Source organism: Nerophis lumbriciformis, linkage group LG02 (assembly GCF_033978685.3).
Source record: "Nerophis lumbriciformis linkage group LG02, RoL_Nlum_v2.1, whole genome shotgun sequence".
Lineage (NCBI taxonomy): Eukaryota > Metazoa > Chordata > Actinopteri > Syngnathiformes > Syngnathidae > Nerophis > Nerophis lumbriciformis.
This window is the reverse complement of record NC_084549.2, coordinates 44,014,264-44,037,500: the sequence shown is the minus strand read 5'-3', so window position 1 is coordinate 44,037,500 and position 23,237 is coordinate 44,014,264. Positions and strand designations below refer to the sequence as shown.

The 23,237-nt window shown below is 39.8% G+C and overlaps 1 protein-coding gene across 1 annotated transcript in view; it reads left to right on the top strand.

The window, feature by feature from the left end:
* The first annotated feature begins 707 nt into the window (after positions 1-707).
* The window catches only part of b3gat2 (beta-1,3-glucuronyltransferase 2 (glucuronosyltransferase S)), a 186,859-nt gene continuing 164,329 nt past the window's right edge, over positions 708-23,237 (top strand). Inside the window, exon 1 of the mRNA XM_061963512.2 lies at positions 708-1,519. Within this exon, the coding sequence (XP_061819496.1) occupies positions 1,031-1,519 (489 nt within the window). The 5' untranslated portion in view covers positions 708-1,030. The remainder of the gene's footprint in view (positions 1,520-23,237) is intronic.

Below are 23,237 nucleotides of genomic sequence, written 5' to 3'. Positions count from 1 at the left end.
ACAGCTAAAATGATGTACAAAGCAAATTATAACCTGCTACCCAAGAATGTACAACAATTCTTCTCAACAAAAGAGGAGAAATATAACCATAGAGGAAAATCTAATTAAAAAAATGTGTGTGCTCGTACAACACTTAAAACCTTTAGCATATCAGTTTGTGGAATTAAATTATGGAACGTATTAAACAAATAAATCAAACAAAGCACCAATATGATTCAGTTTAAGAGACTGTTCAAACTACACTCACAAAGTACACAGAACAAGAATTATGATGAACATCTTGAACCCTTTTTTTCCTCCTCCTTTTTTTTTTTATGAGACAAAAAATTATTTATGTATTTAATATGTGTATGCTTACTATAGTATATTATTTATTTGTTCACTGTTCTGTTACAGAGAACGAGGAAATTGGATAAAATTGCTATGGTATGAAATGGGGTAGGATTAAATAAATAAGCTCTGCTTCTTCCTACTCCTTTTCGGACGTGCTGTAATGAAACAAACTGGAATTGTGTGATGCATCACATTGTATCGTATGCATGTTCTAAATAAACTGAAACTGAAACTGAATATACCTCTCTCTCTCTCTCTCTCTCTCTCTCTCTCTCTCTCTCTCTCTCTCTCTCTCTCGCTCTCTCTCTCTCTCTCTCCCCGACTGCACCTGCTCCTCCCCATCCTGCCTTATTATCCTCACGCTCACTTCAAGTGATGCTTCCCGGCGGTGGGACCATGCAATGGTGGGCTTCCCTTCACAGGACCCTTCTTGTTGTTCTGCTGCCTGAGACTGGCGCTGACGGATGAAGGTTTGAGGACATGTGAGGCTTTTTAAGACAGTCGGTTAGGAGTGGACAGACCGGACGGCGGGGATCTTCCACCAACAGAGGGGAGACTTCGGAGAAGAGGATCGGAGTGTGTCTCCATAACCCACGTTGACCGAGCATCAATAGGATCATTTGTAACAAAAATATTTAAAAAAAAAATAGAGACGATCGGTAGAAATTGCAATGAAGTGAGTAAGAGTAACTTCGCCATGAAATCAGTGTTCTTCAGCCGCTTCTTCATCCTTCTGCCGTGGGTGCTAATAGTCATCATCATGATCGATATCGACAGCAAAAGAACGATCTGGTCTCCGGTGGCAGTCCGGGGGAGCAAAGCGCACGGGGCGGCCCTGCCGGTCATCTACGCCATCACCCCCACTTACACGCGTCCGGTGCAGAAAGCCGAGCTTACCCGACTCGCCCACGTCTTCCGACAGGTGGCCCAGTTTCACTGGATCGTGGTGGAGGACTCCACGGTGCGGACGGACCTGGTGAGCCGCTTCCTGGCGCGGTCCGGCGTGCCCTGCACGCACCTGCAGGTCTTCACGCCCCGCCGGTTCAAGAGCGTCGGGATGGCGCGTGCCACCGAGCAGAGGAATGTGGCCCTGGGCTGGCTCCGGCAGCATCGGACACGCCAAGACGCGGGGGTGGTCTACTTCGCGGACGATGACAACACGTACAGCCTGGAATTATTTGAGGAGGTAACACTTTTTAGACCTCATTACTCAGTGGTGTTCAAACTCATGTGTGTGTTTGTATCACATGGATAAGACAACACATATCCATTCTGTTGTTTTAGGACAATTGAGACAATTGAGAGTTCTACCATAAACAAGCCACTGCACTGTAGTATAAACCAGTGTTTTTCAACCACTGTGCCACAGCACACTGATACAGTCTGGTGTGCAAATATTTTTTGCAAACCAGTAATTATAATCCGCAAATAATGTGCCGTTGTCGAGTGTCATTGCTGTGTAGAGCTTGGCAGAGTAACCATGTAATACTTTTCTATATCAGTAGGTGGCAGCAGGTAGCTTTTTGCTTTGTCGTGATCACAATATGAAGGCGACAGCGGGAGGCAGGGTGCAGGTAAAAAGGTATCTAATGCTTAAACCAAAAATAAACAGAAGGCTATGCAAAACCAAACTAAAACTGAACTGGCTACAAAGTAAACGAAAACAGAATGCTGGACGACAGCAAAGACTTACAGCGTGTGGAGCAGAGACGGTGTCCACAATGTACATCCGAACATGACATGACAATCAACGATGTCCCCACAAAGAAGGATAGCAACAACTTAAATATTCTTGATTGTCAAAACAAAGCAAGTGTGGGGAACAGCGCTCAGGGTAGAAATTAAACTTCTACAGGAAAATGCCAACAAAACAGGAAAAGCCACCAAAAGACAAGAACTAAAAGACTACACACAGGAAAACACAACAACAACTTGAAATAAGCAGTGACGTGCGCTGAGGTTCATGGCTGGTGAGGCACTGACTTAATCACAGTCAGATTTACAAACATATGAACCCTAAAGAGTATCTTATTCACCATTTGTTTGGCAGCAGTTAACGGGTTTTGTTTAAAAGCTCATACTAGAATTCTTCCCTGCTTGGCACTCAGCATCAAGGGTTGGAATTGGGGGTTAAATCACCAAAAATGATTCCCGGGCGCGGCGCCGCTGCTGCCCACTGCTCCCCTCACCTCCCAGGGGGTGATCAAGGGGATGGGTCAAATGCAGAGGACAAATTTCACCACACCTAGTGTGTGTGACAATCATTGGTACTTTAACTTAACTTTAACTTTACACATACAAACTGTAGCACACAAAAAAGCACATTTAATTAAAAAAAACTTTATTATGGTCTTACCTTTACTTATAAATGAAGTCCATGCGCAGCTCCTTTTGAACAAAAGCATCGATAGCTTGTTTATAGAAGTCTTCCTTATCTTTCTTCAGTTTTAAAAGTCTCTCTGTCTCGATAGAGATCTTCCTTTAATTATTACCTCCTGCTTCGATTGAAAGTCCAGTATTTTAGATATGTATTCCTCCATGTTAAAAGTCCAGGCAAGAGGAAAAAATAAACGATCGCTGCTAACTGTTGCTGCTTGTTGTCACTTCTTCTGCAGCCGAGTAGTCGCAGAAATGCTCCCTGGGATCACTCCTGCCCTCTTCCACCAGGAGGCTGGATTACTGCGAGCCTCACCCAGTGCGTCTTTTGCAGCCGTTTTATGATTGCTCAGCACAAGAAATACATTCAATCAATCAATCAATGTTTATTTATATAGCCCTAAATCACAAGTGTCTCAAAGGGCTGCACAAGCCACAACGACATCCTCGGTACAAAGCCCACATAAGGGCAAGGAAAAACTCACCCCAGTGGGACGTCGATGTGAATGACTATGAGAAACCTTGGAGAGGACCGCATATGTGGGTAACCCCCCCCTTTCGGGAGACCGAAAGCAATGGATGTCGAGTGGGTCTGACATAATATTGTGAGAGTCCAGTCCATAGTGGATCCAACATAATAGAAAGAGTCCAGTCCATAGTGGGGCCAGCAGGACACCATCCCGAGCGGAGACGGGTCAGCAGCGCAGAGATGTTCCCAGCCGATGCACAGGCGAGCGGTCCACCCCGGGTCCCGACTCTGGACAGCCAGCACTTCATCCATGGCCACCGGACCTGTGCCCCCCCCCCCCCCCCTCCCCCTCCACAAGGAAAAGGGGAGCAGAGGAGAAAAGAAAAGAAACGGCAGATCAACTGGTCTAACAGGGGGGCTATTTAAAGGCTAGAGTATACAAATGAGTTTTAAGATGGGACTTTTAAGATGTTACACACATATAGTTGTTGACAAAATACACTGTACATTATATACCTCAGCTAACTAAACTATGGAAATGTATAATATAATTCATAAAGCAATACGTCTCACTACACAGCAGGCCAGCAGTTAGCCGAGTCATTGCGCAATCCATGGTGAGGCTCAACTCAGTGACTTGCCTCAACTGGCTGGTGGCTCACCGCAAGTCTCTTCTCAGTATTTGAACGGCAAATGTGAAAATTCAGCGATTTTGAATAAAACATAATCTAAAACTGGTGAAGTTAAATGGAAAATAACTTTATAGTATAATCACTAGATACATATAACAATTTAATTCTTTTTTTTTTTTTTTTTTTTTCCATGATGGCATGTGAGGCCCGCCTCACCTGCCTCCCCTGACTGCACGTCACTGGAAATAAGTCACGGCGTGATGTGACAGGTCGTGATAGTACACCTACTTTGAGACAAGAGTTATAGTGATGCATGCTTAGTTATGGTTTGAATTCATATCCAACACTTGAGAGAACATCTTTTTACCGTCAATATCGGCTTCTGAGTTTCATTTTTAATGATTTCTGCCGGTGGCGTGCCTCTGCATTTTTTCAATGAAAAAAATGTGCCTTGGCTCAAAAAAGGTTGAAAAACACTGGTGTAAACAACCCAAAATCATCCATTCCAATATGTTCCTCTATTTTATTAAGTTGACACTTTAATGCACTGTTTATTACACATTTATAATCTGCCCACACATCTTCTGGCTTTGCAGACTATCTCACCCCAAATTAATTAATAAATCACTTGATTTAGCTTTTTTTTTTTTGCCCTTTAACGCCATCCACGTCATGACAGGCTTAGACACTATACTGCATTCTGTTGGCTGTTGTCACAATGATTATTAGCTGGGTGTTGAGATATTGACCAGAAACCTAGCAAGCACTATATACGTGCATGGAAGGCAACAATGTGTGCTGCTCACAACTGACTGTTGGTTTGAATATGAGATGAATATGAATAAGTTAAGGAAGTGAAAACTACAGTACCTTATGCAAATTTGTCACTGTAGTTAAAGGACCCATGGCGTCCAGATAACGGCCATTTCATTTGCTCCTGAAAATTAATCTGGCAGTCTGACTGCACTTTTTGGGGCTTTTTGCCTATCGTTCACAATCATTATGAAAGACATAACAACGTATGGATTTTTTTTTAATGCATTTTAAATGTTCAAATAAATTCGATCAAAAGTCAGCTTAAAATGGAGTTTATAGGAGCCGTTCAAGTCTGCCTACAGAGCCCCTAAAAACATCCAAACACCTCCATTAAGGTTTTATATACATGATTTAAGTATATACTGTATGTAATGTAGTAACGAGCACATTTATAATAACATTTAATATTTACCTATTTTGATCATTTTAAGCATACACACATTAATTTCAATAACACATCACACTTCCTTCATCACTGATTTCTACTCACTGCAGACTTTATTAGAGCCAACAAACATAATTAAACATTACTCACTGTACAAGGTCTGCTGTCATTATGATGCCGACTGCTAGGATGTTCATATATTCCCATTTAGATTCAAAATATTTCATAATCCTCACGAAGAAACGGGGTGGGGGTGCGGTGGGAACAAGTGTCTTTTCTTGTCGTCCTCGCCAGTTTCGGGTCCTAAAAGGCTGTCAATGTGTCCCAACTTGTCGGATTATATTCTCAGCCATCTACTTTTCAGGTGTGAGGCATGATTTACGATCTACAATAAATTCACAGGGAGCAAGGAAGCGAGGAAGCAGCAGACCACTCGATGATGTAAACATAGGGAGACACAGATTTGATTACATCTCCGCTATAAATAGTTTGTCTGCCTTAGCGCTTATAATAACAATATCACTAATAATTGGTTAATATTTAAGTATGTTGTTGGCGCTTATTGAATGGTTATTTATCAGATTTTATGGGCGCGATAATGGAGCTCCCATTGGATCCGCTGTAAGCAGACATTTATTTACGTTTATTCAATATTTAGAATGCATAAAAAAAAATCTATCTCTCGTTATGTCTTTCATAATGATTGTGAACGATAGGCAAAATTCCAAAAAAGTGCAGTTCCCCTTTAGTATCAAATATTTTTTCAGTAATCTTTAGATCAGTGTTTTTCAACCACACTAGTGTGCCGTGAGATACAGCCTGGTGTGCCGTGGGATACTATCTAATTTCACCTATTTGGGTTAAAAATATTTTTTGCAAACCAGTAATTATAGTCTGCAAATGATGTGTTGTTGTTGAGTGTCAGTGCTGTCTAGAGCTTGGCAGAGTAACCGTGTAATACTCTTCCATATCAGTAGGTGGCAGCCGGTAGCTAATTGCTTTGTAGATGTTGGAAACAGCGGGAGGCAGTGTGCAGGTAAAAAGGTGTATAATGCTTAAACCAAAAATAAACAAAAGGTGAGTGCCCCTAAGAAAAGGCATTGAAGCTTAGGGAAGGCTATGCAGAACGAAACTAAAACTGAACTGGCTACAAAGTAAACAAAAACAGAATGCTGGACGACAGCAAAGACTTACTGTGGAGCAAAGACGGCGTCCACAGTGTACATCCGAACATGACATGACAATCAACAATGTCCCCACAATGAAGGATAAAAACAACTGAAATATTCTTGATTGCTAAAACAAAGTAGATGCGGGAAATATCGCTCAAAAGGAGACAAGAAACTGCTACAGGAAAATACCAAAAAAAGAGAAAAAGCCACCAAAATAGGAGCGCAAGACAAGAACTAAAACACTACACACAGGAAAACAACAACAAAGTCAAAATAAGTCCCGGTGTAATGTGACAGGTGGTGACAGTACACCTACTTTGAGACAAGAGCTAAAGTGATGGTTATGGTTTCAAGTCATATCCAACAATTGCGACAACAACTTTTTACTGTCAAATGATAAATGATAAATGGGTTGTACTTGTATAGCGCTTTTCTACCTTCAAGGTACTCAAAGCGCTTTGACACTACTTCCACATTTACCCATTCACACACACATTCACACACTGATGGAGGGAGCTGCCATGCAAGGCGCTAACCAACACCCATCAGGAGCAAGGGTGAAGTGTCTTGCTCAGGACACAACGGACATGACGAGGTTGGTACTAGGTGGGGATTGAACCAGAGACCCTCGGGTCGCGCACGGCCATTCTTCCACTGCGCCACGCCGTCCCTGTCAATTGAGTTTCGTTTTTAATGATTTCTGCTGGTGGTGTGCCTTTGCATTTTTTCAAGGCAAAAAATGTGCCTTGGCTCAAAAAAGGTTGAAAAACACTGTCTTAGATAACTAACTGTACTTCGAATGCCCCCTTTCCTTAACCGTACGTGATATTCCACCCCCTCTTGGTGTGACATCACTACAGAACTGAAGCCCATTTCCCCGCATGAACAATGTGAATAAAGTATGTAAAATTATTTTGATTACTTAAAAGGGAGCTGCATTTTTTGAGAATTTTGCCTGTCATTCACAATCCCTATGTAAGACAAAACCACATATTTTTAAAAACATTTGCTTTTTAATATACGGCAAGTACAAGGTGGCTAACAATGAAGCTAATGGGAGTCATCTATTGTGTCCATAAAAACCTTTAAAAAAAAAATTATCTGAAAACTGCCCTTGATACTGCATTTACAGTGCGTGACCTGCATATCAACCAAGTTTTAGCGATATTGGTATTATCAGGGTTAACGCAGAGGAATTCCTTTTAGCAGCGACGTGTAACTACCTTACAGAGGTAGTGACAATTCTGAGCCGGTGAGCTGCTGCATCGCCTCTTAGTTGGTAAAGTTAATTCCAGATTATATATCATGCCTCTTACTTGTATGGTAAAAGTTGTGGCCATAAACTGAGAAGTTGGTCATCTTTGACATTCAACTTAGAGCCTGAGATCGAGAGAAAGACATGAAAAGACCAGTGCTGATTTTTTTGACTAAAAATGTTCGTCTTCGTTATCATCAATGACCTTTTTTTCCTATATACGACGATTAATAATCAAAACAAATGCACATTGACGAAAACAATGCCAAAATTAGTGGACAATTTAGTCAATGAATAAAAACGAGACGAACAAGTCGACAGAGACTAAATTTAATCATATTTAATTTTGTAAAAAATATACTGTATGCAATCACAGTTGCATGTGGGAGAGGGACGAGTGGAAAAGCATGACGAGGATCTAGTCAGATCTACTGTCTTTGTAAGGCACAGTGTTTAGATTTTTCACTGGGAATACAAGACTGTATTGTTACGCAACTCTATATGTCTTCTACACCTGGAAGAAAGAGAAATGAAGACATACGGAAGTACTTCACCTTAGACAACAAGACAGGTTGTAAACCCTGAAGCTCAATTTTCTCCGGTAAAAATACTGGTGAAACTCAAATAATTTGAATATCTTGCAAAGGTTTTTTTATACCAGCAATTGGTTTTACAAGGTGAATCTAATAAATGACAGAAGCTCATAACATGCAACTCAAGTTATTTCAAGACTTCTTTTGATATACTTTTGATAATGGCTTACTGTGTCAGACTGTGTCAGTCAGTAAATCTGGAAACCTAGGGAAAGTATCACAAACAAAACTACAAATCTGCAGATATCTAAAAAAAAATGGTTAGGTCGTGAACATTTATCACAAAGTTGCTGTATAGAGGCAAAAGTGTTATCAATGTACAAGTCTTTAATGTTGTTGATCCCCAGACTTGACCATCTTAAAAAGGCACTATCGACAAGAGAGGGAGGGGACGCATGGTTAGCAGTGATGGGTGCAAGGATAAAAATGGTCTGCAAGCCAAAATAGCGCTTAAACTGAACCCATATACTAAATGAGGATTTTACGATTGGATTTTTTGTAAAAGCGAATATTGACGAGTGAATGGAAGAGTGAACTTGAGCCCTATAAGAGATACTGGTTTAAGGCCATGCCCACACGAACACGGAGCGTTTCAAAAACTCATATTTGGGGTTAAAACAATCTCCATCCACACAAGTGTAGTTTCAAAACTGTCTGTCTACACACAAACGCATACACCTGCTGTCATGCACATTTTGTCCAATCAGAAGCTGGAAAAGAGCAGCAAAAGCTAACTTGGTGGCATTACACCTCTGTTATGTTTATTTTCATATACTAAACGTACAATGACATGTACATTATCTTTAAAACCAGCCAGCACGTACACAGAGCCCTGGGAACATTATTAAAGAGCGAGTACACGCCTGTGCTGCTGAAACTCAACGCTCATAGAATTATAAGATGTTTAATCAGCAACATGGTGATATATTACATGTGCAGTGAAGGGTACATTATTTCTAAAATCAGCACGCACTAATGAGCCAAAGAAACCTTTTTGCATGTTTAAGTGCCTATATAAAACACATGGACACGCGTGTGCCGCTACAAAACTCTCAAGGAATTATAAAGCATTTAATCACCAATATAGTGATAAAGTACATGTGCAATTAAGTGTATATTGTCTTTAACATCAGTACACACTACAAGGAGGACGCTACATCATGTTTTTTTTTGTTGCTTGGTCGCTTTTTACGCTCGGCTCCATCTGCACAAATGGAAGCAACACACGTGAGTTAACTTCATGATTTGTCATCAAATAATGGCTAAAAACATAACATAATGTTGCACCTTTCTGATGACACAAAGCAAAGTCTTTTTTTGTCAAAGTTGGCCCATCAGGTGGAGGTTCGACAGCGATCGTATCCAAAACAGCTGACGGGAGTGTTGCAAAGCCCATTTTGATGTGTCTTTTTTATTAATGTTGAGTGAAAATAGCAGCATTTTTACATTCAAACATACAGTAAGTCCTATTATAGTGTGTTTAAAGGCCTACTGAAATGTGATTTTCTTATTTAAACGGGGATAGCAGGTTCATTCTATGTGTCATACTTGATCATTTCGCGATATTGGCATATTTTTGCTGAAAGGATTTAGTAGAGAACATCGACGATAAAGTTTGCAACTTTTGGTCGCTGATAAAAAAGCCTTGCCTGTACCGGAAGTAGCACAGGTTGTGGACGTCACAGGTTGTGGAGCTCCTCACATCTGAACATTGTTTACAATCATGGCCACCAGCAGCGAGAGCGATTCGGACCGAGAAAGCGACAATGTCCCCATTAATTTAAGCGAGGATGAAAGATTCGTGGATGAGGAAAGTGAGAGTACAATTTTAAATTTTGCGCGAAATATCCTGCTGAAAACGTCTCGGTATGATGACGCCTGCGCGTGACGTCACGGATTGTAGAGGACATTTTGGGACAGCATGGTGGCCAGCTATTAAGTCGTCTGTTTTCATCGCAAAATTCCACAGTATTCTGGACATCTTTTGCAATTTGTTCAATGAACAATGGAGACAGCAAAGAAGAAAGCTGTAGGTGGGAAGCGGTGTATTGCGGCAGGTGTTGTGCCGGATAACGCACCCCCGCCGTAGAATGCACCCCCTGACTGTTGTGCCGGATAACACAGCCGGTGTTTCATTGTTTACATTCCCGAAAGATGACAGTCAAGCTTTACCATTGGCCTGTGGAGAACTGGGACAACAGAGACTCTTACCAGGAGGACTTTGAGTTGGATGCGCGGACGGGGTACCGTGAGTACGCATGCAGCTGCGGCTTCCAAACATTTGATCGATGGCCCGTACGTGCGTGCCGCTATGTCCATGTCACGTACGTAACTTTGGGGACTTTGGGGAAATATATGTGCTGTATGAACTTTGGGGAGGTGAACGGTACTTTGGGCTGCGGGATTGAGTGTGTTGTGCAGGTGTTTGAGTTGTATTGGCAGGTTATATGGACGGGAGGGGGGAGGTGTTTGTTATGCGGGATTAATTTGTGGCATATTAAATATAAGCCTGGTTGTGTTGTGGCTAATAGAGTATATATATATATCTTGTGTTTATTTACTGTTTCAGTCATTCCCAGCTGAATATCAGCTCCCACTGCCCTCTAGTCCTTCACTCTCACTTTCCTCATCCATGAATCTTTCATCCTCGCTCAAATTAATGGGGAAATTGTCGCTTTCTCGGTCCGAATCGCTCTCGCTGCTGGTGGCCATGATTGTAAACAATGTGCAGATGTGAGGAGCTCCACAACCTGTGACGTCACGCTACTCGTTTGCTACTTCCGGTACAGGCAAGGCTTTTTTATCAGCAACCAAAAGTTGCGAACTTTATCGTCGATGTTCTCTACTAAATCCTTTCAGCAAAAATATGGCAATATCGCGAAATGATCAAGTATGACACATAGAATGGACCTGCTATCCCCGTTTAAATAAGAAAATTGCATTTCAGTAGGCCTTTAAAAGATAGATCTATTGAAATTGGAGCATGGTCAGAGATAGCAATTGCATCATATTTGCATATAGATATAGATAAGAGTATTTTTTTTATTTTCTAGAAAGTACTAAATGCGGGTGAAAGTATGATGACTGTTAGAGAAGAAAAAATATTGCCTTCTAGAGGGATTAAAAAAAGACGCCAGACATCTGAAACAGAGAATTATTTCATAAAAGACTGAATTACCTTAGAGGACAATGATGGTGGGCAAGTTGTGGGTGATGAGCAGTGTTGGGTTAGTAACTGAAAACCAGTAACTAGTTACAGTTACTAGTTACTTTATTTCAAAAGTAACTCAGTTACTAACTCAGTTACTTAAACCAAAAAGTAATGCGTTACTGTGAAAAGTAACTATTTAGTTACTTATATATTTATTTTTTATTTTTTAAAGGCCCCATTTAATGCCCTTTTAGCCTTCATTTTAGTACTGTTATTGCACTGGAGAATAATACAATCTGTTGATCAACTTGACATGCATTTGCATCACTGAACTCTGCTAAGCAATGTGCTCTACATACAACACACAAAGACAAAGATATGTTTTAAAGGGCCAATTTGTTTCAGACCAGAACAAATTGACAAAACTATTTTAAATAGCTGCAACTTAACATACATAAGTAACAAACAGCATAATAACAACATAGCTGTAAAACAAGAAAGGCACACACTACATACATAAAGCCTAACCAGGCGTTTTCTCAAGGAATTCTGAAATAAAATCATGTCTGAAGCCCAGAACACTCTACACATTTCCCCACTTAGTTTAGAGAAAAGGAAATATTAGCCTGGCCCACTAGTATCCCTCTTTAGGTTTGTGAACTTTAGAGTCTAAACATTTAGAGTGATGTGATAATCAAACACTCTAAAAGTTTAAAATGAAAGAGTATATAAGAGAATTGACAGAGTGTGTGTACCTTCAGTGTGCAGTGCCTCGTTAAAATCCAGCCGCTGTTGGAAGTGGAGGTGAGTGTGTGTCTCTTTACTAGCTTCGTCGAAGCATGTTGTTTTTGTCGCTGTTTCAGCATATTTGAAACTTACATTCAACTAAAATGTTCTTTTCTTTGTGGTCGATAAAAGAAACGTACTGAAAATATCTCCATTTTAAGAAACTCGGCTTCGGGGTTCGCCATGACGTCTTGATAGTAGACACAGACACGCCCCCTCCCACACACACACACACACGTACACACAGACAGCGCGCGGCGCGCCTCTTTTTTGTCGCCTCTTCAGCAGCGCTGCAACACTCAGATCTTCTCAGTTTCTAGCCGATACTACATAAAAAATAACGCAAAATAACGCAGTAACGCATCATGTAGTAACGGTAACGGAGTTACTGAATATAAAAAATAACGCGTTAGATTACTAGTTACCGCCGATAGTAACGGCGTTACAGTAACGCGTTACAAAGTAACGCGTTAGTCCCAACACTGGTGATGAGCGATCAAGCAGTTAAAGTCTCCTCCTATTGACAAGTCAGGGAGATTCAGAAAGACATTTGAAAAAGGTGTCATCGTCATAGTTGGGAACATAAACATTTACGAGGGCTACTGCGGTGTTGGAGATCTGGCCCGTGACATTAACATACCTCCCATTGGGATCAGAAATACTATTTGAGTATACGAAAGGAACAGATTTATGTAGCAAAATAGCAACTCCCCTCGATTTGCCCGAAAATGAAGAGTGGTAAGTCTGTCCTATCCATCTTCTACTCAGCCTCAAGTGATCAGAAGATTTAAGATGAGTCTCCTGCAAGAAAATTACCTGGGCGTACAGATGACAGAAATAATGTAAAAGATAACTTTGTTTTATAGGCTTATTAAGACCTTTACAATTAAAACTGGACAACTTCACAGATGTGTTATCCTTTATACTATATATTTTAGTCATTTTAGTTATTAAAATGCTTTGAAATTTTGTCGACTTAAACCACAAAACCCAAAACCAGTGAAGTTGGCATGTTGTGTAAATCGTAAATAAAAACAGAATACAATGATTTGCAAATCCTTTTCAACTTATATGCAATTGAATAGACTGCAAAGACAAGATATTTAATGTTCGAACTGAGAAACATATTTTTTTTTTTTGCAAATAACCATTAACTTAGAATTGAAAGGCAGCAACACATTGCAAAAAAGTTGGCACAGGGGCATTTTTACCACTGTGTTATATGGCGTTTCCTTTTAACAACACTCAGTAAACGTTCGGGAACTGAGGAGACCAATTTTTTAAGCTTTTCAGGTGGAATTATTTCCCATTCTTTCTTGATGTACAGTTTAAGTTGTTCAACGCTCCTAGTAGGTCTCCTTAGGCTTCATACTGCGCCACACATTTTCAATGGGAGACAGGTCTGGACTGCAGGCGGGCAAGGAAAGTATCCGCAATTTTTTATTACAAAGCCACGCTGTTGAAACACGTGCAGAAACACGTCCATGAAAAAGACGTTGCTTAGATAGCCACATATGTTGCACCAAAACCTGTATGTACCTTTCAGCATTAATGGTAATATCCTTCACACACTGATGTCGGTTTTTTGATGCAGTACCGTCTGAGAGATCGAAGGTCACGGGCATTCAATGTTGGTTTTCAGCCTTGCCGCTTATGTGCAGTGATTTCTCCATATTCTCTGAACCTTTTGATGATATTACGGACCATAGATGGTGAAATCCCAAAATTCCTTGCAATAAGCTCGTTGAGAAATGTTGTTGTTAAACTGTTCGACAATTTGCTCACGCATTTGTTCATAAAGTGGTGACCCTCGCCCCATCCTTGTTTGTGAATGACTGAGCATTTCATGAAAGCTGCTTTTATACCCAATCATGGCACCCACCTGTTTTCAATTAGCATGTTCACCTGTGGGATGTTCCAAACAAGTGTTCAGTCTTTTTTGCCACTTGTGCCAGCTTTTTTGAGACATGTTGCAGGCATCAAGTTCCAAATGAGCTAATATTTGCAAAAAATAACAACGTTTCTCAGTTCGAACGTTAAATACCTTGTCTTTGCAGTCTATTCAATTGAATATAGGTTGAAGAGGATTTGCTAATTATTGTATGCTGTTTTTATTTACGATATAAACAACGTGCCAACCTCACTGGCTTTGGGTTTTGTAGACTAAAACGTAATTATCTTAGATGGCTAAAATAAAAATAAAACTAACATACATTTTCGTCTAAAAACTATGACAAAAACTAAGTTAAAAACTGTTGTCAAAATTAACACTAGAATAGAGGCTCATTTGCGGCCACCTTTTTAACTTTTTTTTTATTTTTACATGCGTGAGGATTATGATTAATTATTTATCACATCGAGAAGATACAAACATCCCATCAGTCTGCATCCAACTGAGAGCAGACATTGTACAGTAAGTGATTGTTTTAATATGTTCATAACTCGTATTTCTTGTTTAGCTCTTAGCAATAGTGCTACTTGTTGGTTCTGCTTATCACTCAGCTTCGAAAACTTATAGCTCATATTCCTTATGTTCAGGCTCTGGGATCATCAGTTGTTCCAAAGTAGTCATTGTTGGCTCTAATGAAGTCTGCCATGATTAGTAGTTGTTATAGGGCTTGAAAGAGTACGCAATTTTGCAATGCGTTGTGGGATTGTGGTAGCCATTTTTTTGTTGTCATTGCTCTTAAGTCAGGACTCCATTAGTCGTAAACTAATGCTTCCGGGATAACGTAGTTGGGAAAAATGCCGATTGGCCGTTTGGTATGCAACCTAAAAACAACGTGGTGCATCACGACCACACAGGTAATTCGTTTTATTAATTATTTCAACCTGAACATTGTGGGTAACATGTTGTAAACATTATGATAGAGTTATTTTTGTACATTTGTCAGCAATGTCCCTTGTGATCGAATTGAAGAGCACACAGCCAACCACACCGTGTTTACCTTTTTGGCACAAGCCTGATAAGTCTGTGCCAAACGAAAGAAAGCAAACCGAAGGCGTGGAAAGCAGTGGTTGGGAAAGAGAGAGGAAGAGAGAACGTGAGAGAGCACTCCGTTCTGCCTGTGCAGAAGGAAGTAATTATTGCAAATTAATATGGATAACAGCAAACATGCAGACACATCAAGCACAAAATACTTTTATATTCGACCCAAAATTGTATTCTTCATTTGAGTTTAATTTTGTGTCAAAATAGCAAGTATGTGCTTGCAAATTAAATGTTTCTGTGCTCAAAATATGCTTTTGCGACTTCAAAATTAAGGCACAAAATATGACTTCATAACTAACCTGACTGTCTTGGCGTTGCTTTAACGCTGGAAATTTTAATAATCTCACCAATTGTATTTTTTTCCCTGAAGAAATTTTGACAACGATTGCAGCAGTTAATGATGCCGAACGTTTGAGCCATGTTTTGAACTTGTTAAAGAAAAGAACAAAACTATAGCGCAGTCCTGCATTCAGTCATGTAAATTAGCTATTCAGAGGTCTGAAAGACCCATAATGCATTGCGTTTATTATGTCACACTTTCAAGCCCTATCGAAGGAAATAGTGAACATTGTAATCAGCTGTGCAATGAATGTACCGCCGTATAATTAAAATGACCAAAATGCGTAAATAATACATGTTAATATGAATGTGCCTGTTACTACATTACATATATACTATACAATGTATACAAAACGATAAAGGTTTTTGGCGTTTTTATAGCACTTTATAGACGGAATATAGCGAATCCCATTACCCTCATTATTAGCTGACGTTTTTAGAGCTTTTAGAGTGCTAAATGCAGCCGGGACCGAGGTGCAGAAGTCCGAGATATATAAAAGGAGATCATCTGCATAGAGAGAGACCTTCATCTGCAAATTGTGTTTACATATACCTGTAATAAGCGGGTTTGTACGAAGCGCTATTGACTGAGGCTCAATGACAAGAGCAAAAAGCAATGGGCTCATGAGGCAGCCCTGCCAGGCGGAATTGTAGAAGGAAAGATATCCATTTATATCGCTTGTCCCTTACGGAGTCACGGGGGTGCTGGAGCCTAGCCCAGCCGCAAACGGGCGGAAGGCGAGGAATATATAAGACAATGTAAACAAAACGATAAAGGTTTTTCGACGTTTTTATAGCACTTTATAGACGGAATATAGCGAATCCCATTACCCTCACTGTTAACTGACCTTTACATTTATTTACGAGTAAAAATGCATAAAAACAGAAAAATATATGTGTTCTTGTCTCACATAAAGATTGTGAATTATAGACAGAATTCCAAAAAACTGCATGTTTTTGCCAGCCTGGTCCATGATTACTTCACAATTGATATGGTTTACATTACAGTAGGTACCAAGGTAATTTTGCCACATTTCTCTGAGAATTTTGCGTCTGACTGAAGCATTAAGAAGCAGAGGTGGGACCAAGTCATTGCTTTGCAAGTCACAAGTAAGTCTCAAGTCTTTACCCTCAAGTCTCGAGTCAAGTCCCGAGTCAAGACAGGGCAAGTCCGAGTCAAGTCCAAAGTCGAGACTGGAAAGTCTCAAGTCAAGTCCCAAGTCCTGCATTTTGAGTTTCGAGTCCTTTCAAGTCATTTAACCACAGACTAATATATTTACACAGATTGTGTATGCTTTTAAAACGCTGTATTTATTTATTAAAACAAGTGCATTTGAAATTGCAGGGAAAAAGATAGTGCTGACATTGCACTTCAAAATAGCACTATTAACCAGTCATTTTAAACATGTAACTCATTCCTTTACAGAATAAACACATTTGAAAAAAACAAGTGCAACTGTACTTATTTGCACAAAAGTGTTAACATTGTATTTCCATGGCATATTGCATTGTAACTAGTTCCACAGCAGTTTCTATCCTGTTCTTACCTTATCTCATCTCATACTGTATGTGTGTTTATGTGTGCGTACACATGAAAAACATAACAAATATATGAACATAACAATGAACAGAGTTGTACTTTTTAGATGTCAGGACCCTATGCAATATGTACACATATTCTTAATATAGTATACATTTTAACTGACCTTTATTTGACTATGTTTGTCTTTTTGTAGGTGGCTAAAATACGCGGTGCTGCTGACTGCCGTCTAACGTTACGTTACTGTGTGTGATACATTGACTAACGTAATGTTACTGTGTGTGATACATTGACTAACGTAATGTTACTGTGTGTGATACATTGACTAACGTAACGTTATGTATAGGTACCTCATGAAACCCTGCTTAAAAAAAAATCACTTGACAAAAAGTATGAATAAGGTAGCAAACTGCAGTGGACGCAACAGATTGCCGTGTTTGCAATGACGTTATAACCATAGACATCTTATAAGTAGACGCAGCATTGGTTGCTGTGACGTGAGCAATTTGCCCGCCATCTTGAAGTGCTGATGAGGAGCCGGCGAGCAGCCTAAACTGACAGTTGAAAGGTAGAAAACAAAGATGGTGTTCACCGTTTTCCTGCTCAAATGAGCAGACTGTTGAAAATAGGAATCGGGGGATTACTTTTCACAAGTAAGATTTAACATTAACGTACTATTGGTTGTATTTTATGAAAATAATATTACCACAGAGTTGAGAAGGATCAAAGATCTTCAATATTTGTATGTGAAAATCACAAAGAAATCTTCTGGGGGAGGATGACGCCCCTACAAGGGTTTGGTTTACAAACTTTCAGCCCCACCTAAAACAAAATTCACCAGCCACTACTGATTATGATGCATTCTCATTTTAGGCAAAGTATAAGACAATACTTTCTTAACAGTATAATTGTAGTAACAATATTCAAATACTAACATTGTTGGGTTAAACAGAATTTGGTTTTATTCTGAATCCAGTGAAACAGATTGGTGCTTTTAGCTGATATGAAGACTTTCAGGTGTTTATATATGTTTAAGTATTTGGCAGACGCTTTTATCCAAAGCGACTTACATAAAATAATACATATAAAACAATCACTGCAAACATTACCATTTAAGGGAAGAATGTAATAGAAAATATCAATACAAAGTGTCAAGACAGAATAAACTCTCTGCTGCTGCAGCAACAGAGATATAGTCTATAGGTCCCTAAGATATATAGATATCTAATGTATTCATACATTGTTTATGTAGGATACACGCATATGTATATATAACCTAATCATATTGTTTCTTCAACTTAAAAATAGTTTACCGTTTTTTTCCCCCTTCTCTGGGATTATATTCCCAGTTTTGATCTCGGACGTCTGGTCACTTATAGCGTATAAGAATATTATATTACTGTTAAGCAAACTATGAATAATAAAACATGCCAAAACATGTGTCTGTTACACACGTATGACAAAAAAGCGTGTGAAAATCAGTGGTATTCAGTGAGGTAAAATGAATTAAATGCGCTGACAGTTCATTGCTCCTGCCAAATGAATTGCACTGAGTGGAGCGGATCACCACTCCAAGATGGCGGCCCCGCGCCTCGTCTGCGCCAGTAGGCAGTAGCGCTCTATGCTGCGTCTACTTATAAGATGTCTATGGTTATAACGTTAGCAGTGAGTTTGCAGCCTCACTGATTTAACTACACAGCAAATAAAAGTCACGTTACTTAGCCAATAAACGTTATCTTACATTCAAAACTTACCTTTCTTTGTGCAACTTCAAATGTCGAACGAAGTTGGAAGTTGTTGCGTCTCCGTCTGTAATATTCGAACTGTGTGATTTGCATACGGCAATTCGTTTTTTGTTGACCAAGTCGTAGTTTTTATACCCGAACGAAACCAACTTTAACATAATTGTTTATCACTGGCACGTTGTTGGACAACTCTTGGTCATTGGTTGTCCTGCAATTTGATTGGATGAATGCTGTGTGATGAAAACAACGTAGTTCTAATTTGATTGGCTGTTGTACTGACAGCACACCAGCTGACAGGAATAACACGCTGATAGACAGACGAAGAAAATGAAAAATACAGAGCGCTCCCAAATAACTTTTTAAGCTTTGGATTTTGGGGAAAGTGGCAAGTCATGTCAAGTCATGTCAAGTCAAAAGGCTCAAGTCCAAGTGAAGTCACAAGTCATTGATGTTAAAGTCTAAGTCGAGTTGCAAGTCTCTTTACATTTTGTCAAGTCGAGTCTAAAGTCATCAAATTCATGACTTGAGTCTGACTCGAGTCCAAGTCATGTGACTCGAGTCCACACCTCTGTTAAGAAGTGGGACTATCCAGGGCTAGTTGCATTGTGCTCAAACAACCACTAGGTAGCATCTGTGAGCAGATAATACTGTATAATTGCTTTCTCTTTCGGACTTATCAAGTCTTATCGGGTCGGTAGTGCATTCTACACACATTCTTTACTCACGCTTAAATTGAGGCAAAATTACACTGCTAACAACTTAGTAGGTACCTCTGTATATTTGCCTCATCCTTTCCTTTAAACGTCAGTGAAGAATGCAATACCGACCTGATAAGACCTGATAAGTCCGAAAACGAAATAGATGATATAGTATTATCTGCTCACATATGCTACCTGGTGGTGGTTTGAGCCCACTGCAGTCCTGGATAATCCCAGTCTTTAATGCTTCAGTCATACGCAGGATTCTCACCGGAATGAGGCAAAATTACAGTGGTACCTATACTGTATGAGAAAAAAAGAAATTGGCATTTGCTCTTCCATTTCCTCTTCCACAGACACCATAGCCTTTGTTTCCTCATACTCTTTAAACATTCCCTCAGGCATCTTGAGGAAAACAGTAGTAGAGAACGCCAAATATTTTTGTAGAAAACTAGCTGCTTACCTTCTTTTTCTCTCGTTTTTGAGCTCCGTGTCTGCTCCTCTTTCTCCGTTTTTCCACTGGTTCTATTATGTATCCCTGCCCTCGATGCTGCTCTGGTTTTGGCTTGAGTCTTTTACGGTTTTTTTCTAAAACCCTTTTTTTTTTCGAAGTCAGAATCATGAAAATGATCGTTGCAACTAAACTCCTCTCGCTTTGCACGTGTCAATTTGACTGGAGAGGTCTATATTTTCCTGAAATTCCCATTATATGGAAGTGTATGCAGGCTGATCCCTTCTTCAGTTGTACTTATATTGCTACAACCTGCAACAATGCATCAGGGATATTTGATGATTCCTTCAAATTCTGCGCAAAAATATTATGTTTCGTGATGAAGATGCTACCAAAACACATACTACGCAATATAAAATTGCTTTTTGTCTAATGTGGGTGAATGTCAGCAGGCTGATGCAGGCCCACCCACATTTTGGAGCGAAAAGTGGGTGTTCCATAATGTGCTGAAATACGTTTCAGCCTCAAATCACCACTGTGCCTATTTTTAGGGGAAATTTACCGGTAGACATCCTTTTTAGGTCTCAACTATGAAATGAGCACCATACCTGTCAACATTTGCATTTGAAATTAAGGTAATTTTTCTGACGAATAAGGGAAATTCTGCGACCATCACTTCTGCCTGTGCCTGTATCTGTGATTTTCAGTGATTGTCTGTCTCTGTATGTGCACTGTGATTGACTGGCGAACAGGATAAGGGCTAGAAAATTGATGAAAGGATACTGCCTCAACCCTAATAAATACCATTACCTCTACCAGAAGGTATCTATTATGTGGGCATTAACAAGAATGGGACAAATTTAAAGGAATGGAGAGATACATTATTTTCACATTGATAGGATCCCTTATTTCTTTAGGAAGCTTGACACCATATTTCACCAGAAAAGCCTTCATTAATCCTGGGTATTATGCTCATTAAGCTGCTTGGCTGTATGATATTAAAGCGGTAGAATATATGCGTGTAGAGAAAGTGAGAGTTATGTGACCACTGAAATTATGCTTAGGTTGTTTTTAATAAGTCTTTTTTTCAAAAGCTATGCTGTCAACCCACTGATCCACATACATGCACATAATTCATTGTCAGGATTGTTGATACGTAAGTCTCTGTGTCCAAGGGTGGCGTGGATATCTTGACGAATAAAAGCAGATAACCATCCACATTTATCCTGCATTAGGTGGCAAGGTTGCTGGAGACTTTCTTCACCCTAAACTTTTTACTAGTTAATCACAGGGCGGACTATTCCATTAACACTCATGTTCCCAATTTAAACTAGCATTGAATCCACACAATCAAAGAGAGAACAGAGAGGTCTGCAAAATATTTAAACCTTTTTACATTGATTAATGTTTATTTTTTAGTGTGTTCAAATCATTTATCCATCAGCTAATTATGTATATAGAGACAACCTTTGAAAGAATATGAGACAGAAATACTGAGAGCCCTCTGAAATAGTTTTAAACCAACACGATTTTGTCTGCAAATCTTTTAATTTGTAAACAGAGTATTATAATAACATATATTTACATGTTACTTTAAGATTAGGAATATATTTGCCAGTGTTGAGACTCAACACAAATGTTTCATGGAAAACTCAAAAATATTCTAAATGATATTGCTTTGTTTTGGAATAGGTGTGAGGTATTATTAGTTGGGGCGTCTCGATCCGATTTCGATTTCAAATGTCGGTCTGATATCAGCAAGAAAAGAAGTGTCGAATAATATCGGCTTGCATTTCAAATCTCAGAAAAGTGCTAGCTAGTGCTATGCGATATAACAATATATGTACCGTACTACAAAATAAAAATGTATCATACAATACAATTCTCTATTGTTCACATCATAATTATATCGTCTAAGATGCATTTCAAGTACTTCACGGCAACAGCCGGCGGAGCATGGATGTCAACAATCTACCAGTCTGCTACTTGCAGAGATAAAATGTACAATGGAAGCTTTTAAACCAACAACACGCAAATAGGAATTACATACCAAAAAGGGAAGATTAACTCCTTTGTTTGGCTTTGATTTGGATTATCCCTTGAAGACACAGCATGAAGAACAGTACAGTGTTAAAATGTAAGTACTAACGTTACCTCAAAACTCCAAAGTAATTAAAGGAAAAATACACCAAACGAGCCTGTCATAGTTGTTGGCCAACAATTACCACTATTAAAAGGGGAACTGCACTTAATTTTGCCTATCATTCACAATCCCTATGTAAGACAAGAACACAAATGAGTTTTAAGATGGGAGTTAAATGCTTCTACTGAGGTAGCATCTGTAACTGTTACTGGTAGGGCATTCTAGACTACTGGAGCTCTATAGCATTCAGACGTTTTTGGGCTCTGAGACTCACTAATAAGCCAGAGTTTTTAAAACACAGACTTCTGGCCAGGACATATGGTACAATACAATCAGCAAGATAAGATGGAGCTGGACCGTTTAATATTTTATACGTACGTAATAGAACCTTAAAGTCGCATCTTAAGTGCACAGGAAGCCAGTGCAGGTGAGCCAGTATAGACGTAATATGATAAAACTTTCTTGTTTTTGTCAAAAGTCTAGCAGCCGCATTTTGCACCAACTGTAATCGTTTAATGCTAGACATAGGGAGACCCAAAAATAATACGTTACAGTAGTCGAGACGAGACGCAACGAACGCATGAATAATGATCTCAGCATCGGTGGTGGACAAAATGGGTCACATTTTAGCGATATTGCGGAGATGAAAGTAGGCTGTTTTCGTAACACTCTTAATGTGTGACTCAAATGAGAGAGTTGGGAGTCATCAGCATAACAGTGAAAGCTAAAACCGTATTTGCATATGATGTCACCGAGCGGCAGAATATAGATGCTGTAGATTGCATGGCCAGGAACCGAACCTATGGCGTCACATCAGTGCCAAAAATCCGAGCGCATAAAAACTGTTATCGCGCGCTGATTCTCCACTTCGTGCGCGCGCGACACCCTTTTGCGCGCGCGTGGTGCCTTTTTGCGCGGGCGTGGTGCCTTTCTGCGCGCGCGTGGTGCCAAAGTGCCAAAACGAAACATGACAGCGCACAGACCGAGACGGCGCGCGCGCAGAAAGGCACCACGCGCGCACCGTCTCGGTCTGTGCGCTGTCATGTTTCGTTTTGGCACTTTGGGGGCGGGTATGCTTAGACGGCCCCTTCTTTCTGATTGGTCAGGCGAAAAATGCTCAGAGCCAATCAGAAGTATAGCAGGGTGGGTCATCGTCAATATGTATCAAGATTTACGGAGGAAGAAGTGGATAAAAAAATGTCGCGCGCTGATGAAGGTTATCACATAAACACAATACAGGGTAATACAAAATGTGACCCAAATAAATAATAAAACAACAAACACCATAATCACATCTTTCAGCCAGAACTGGTCCACCAGCAATAACATCCAACCATAACATTATTTTATATTTTCACTTC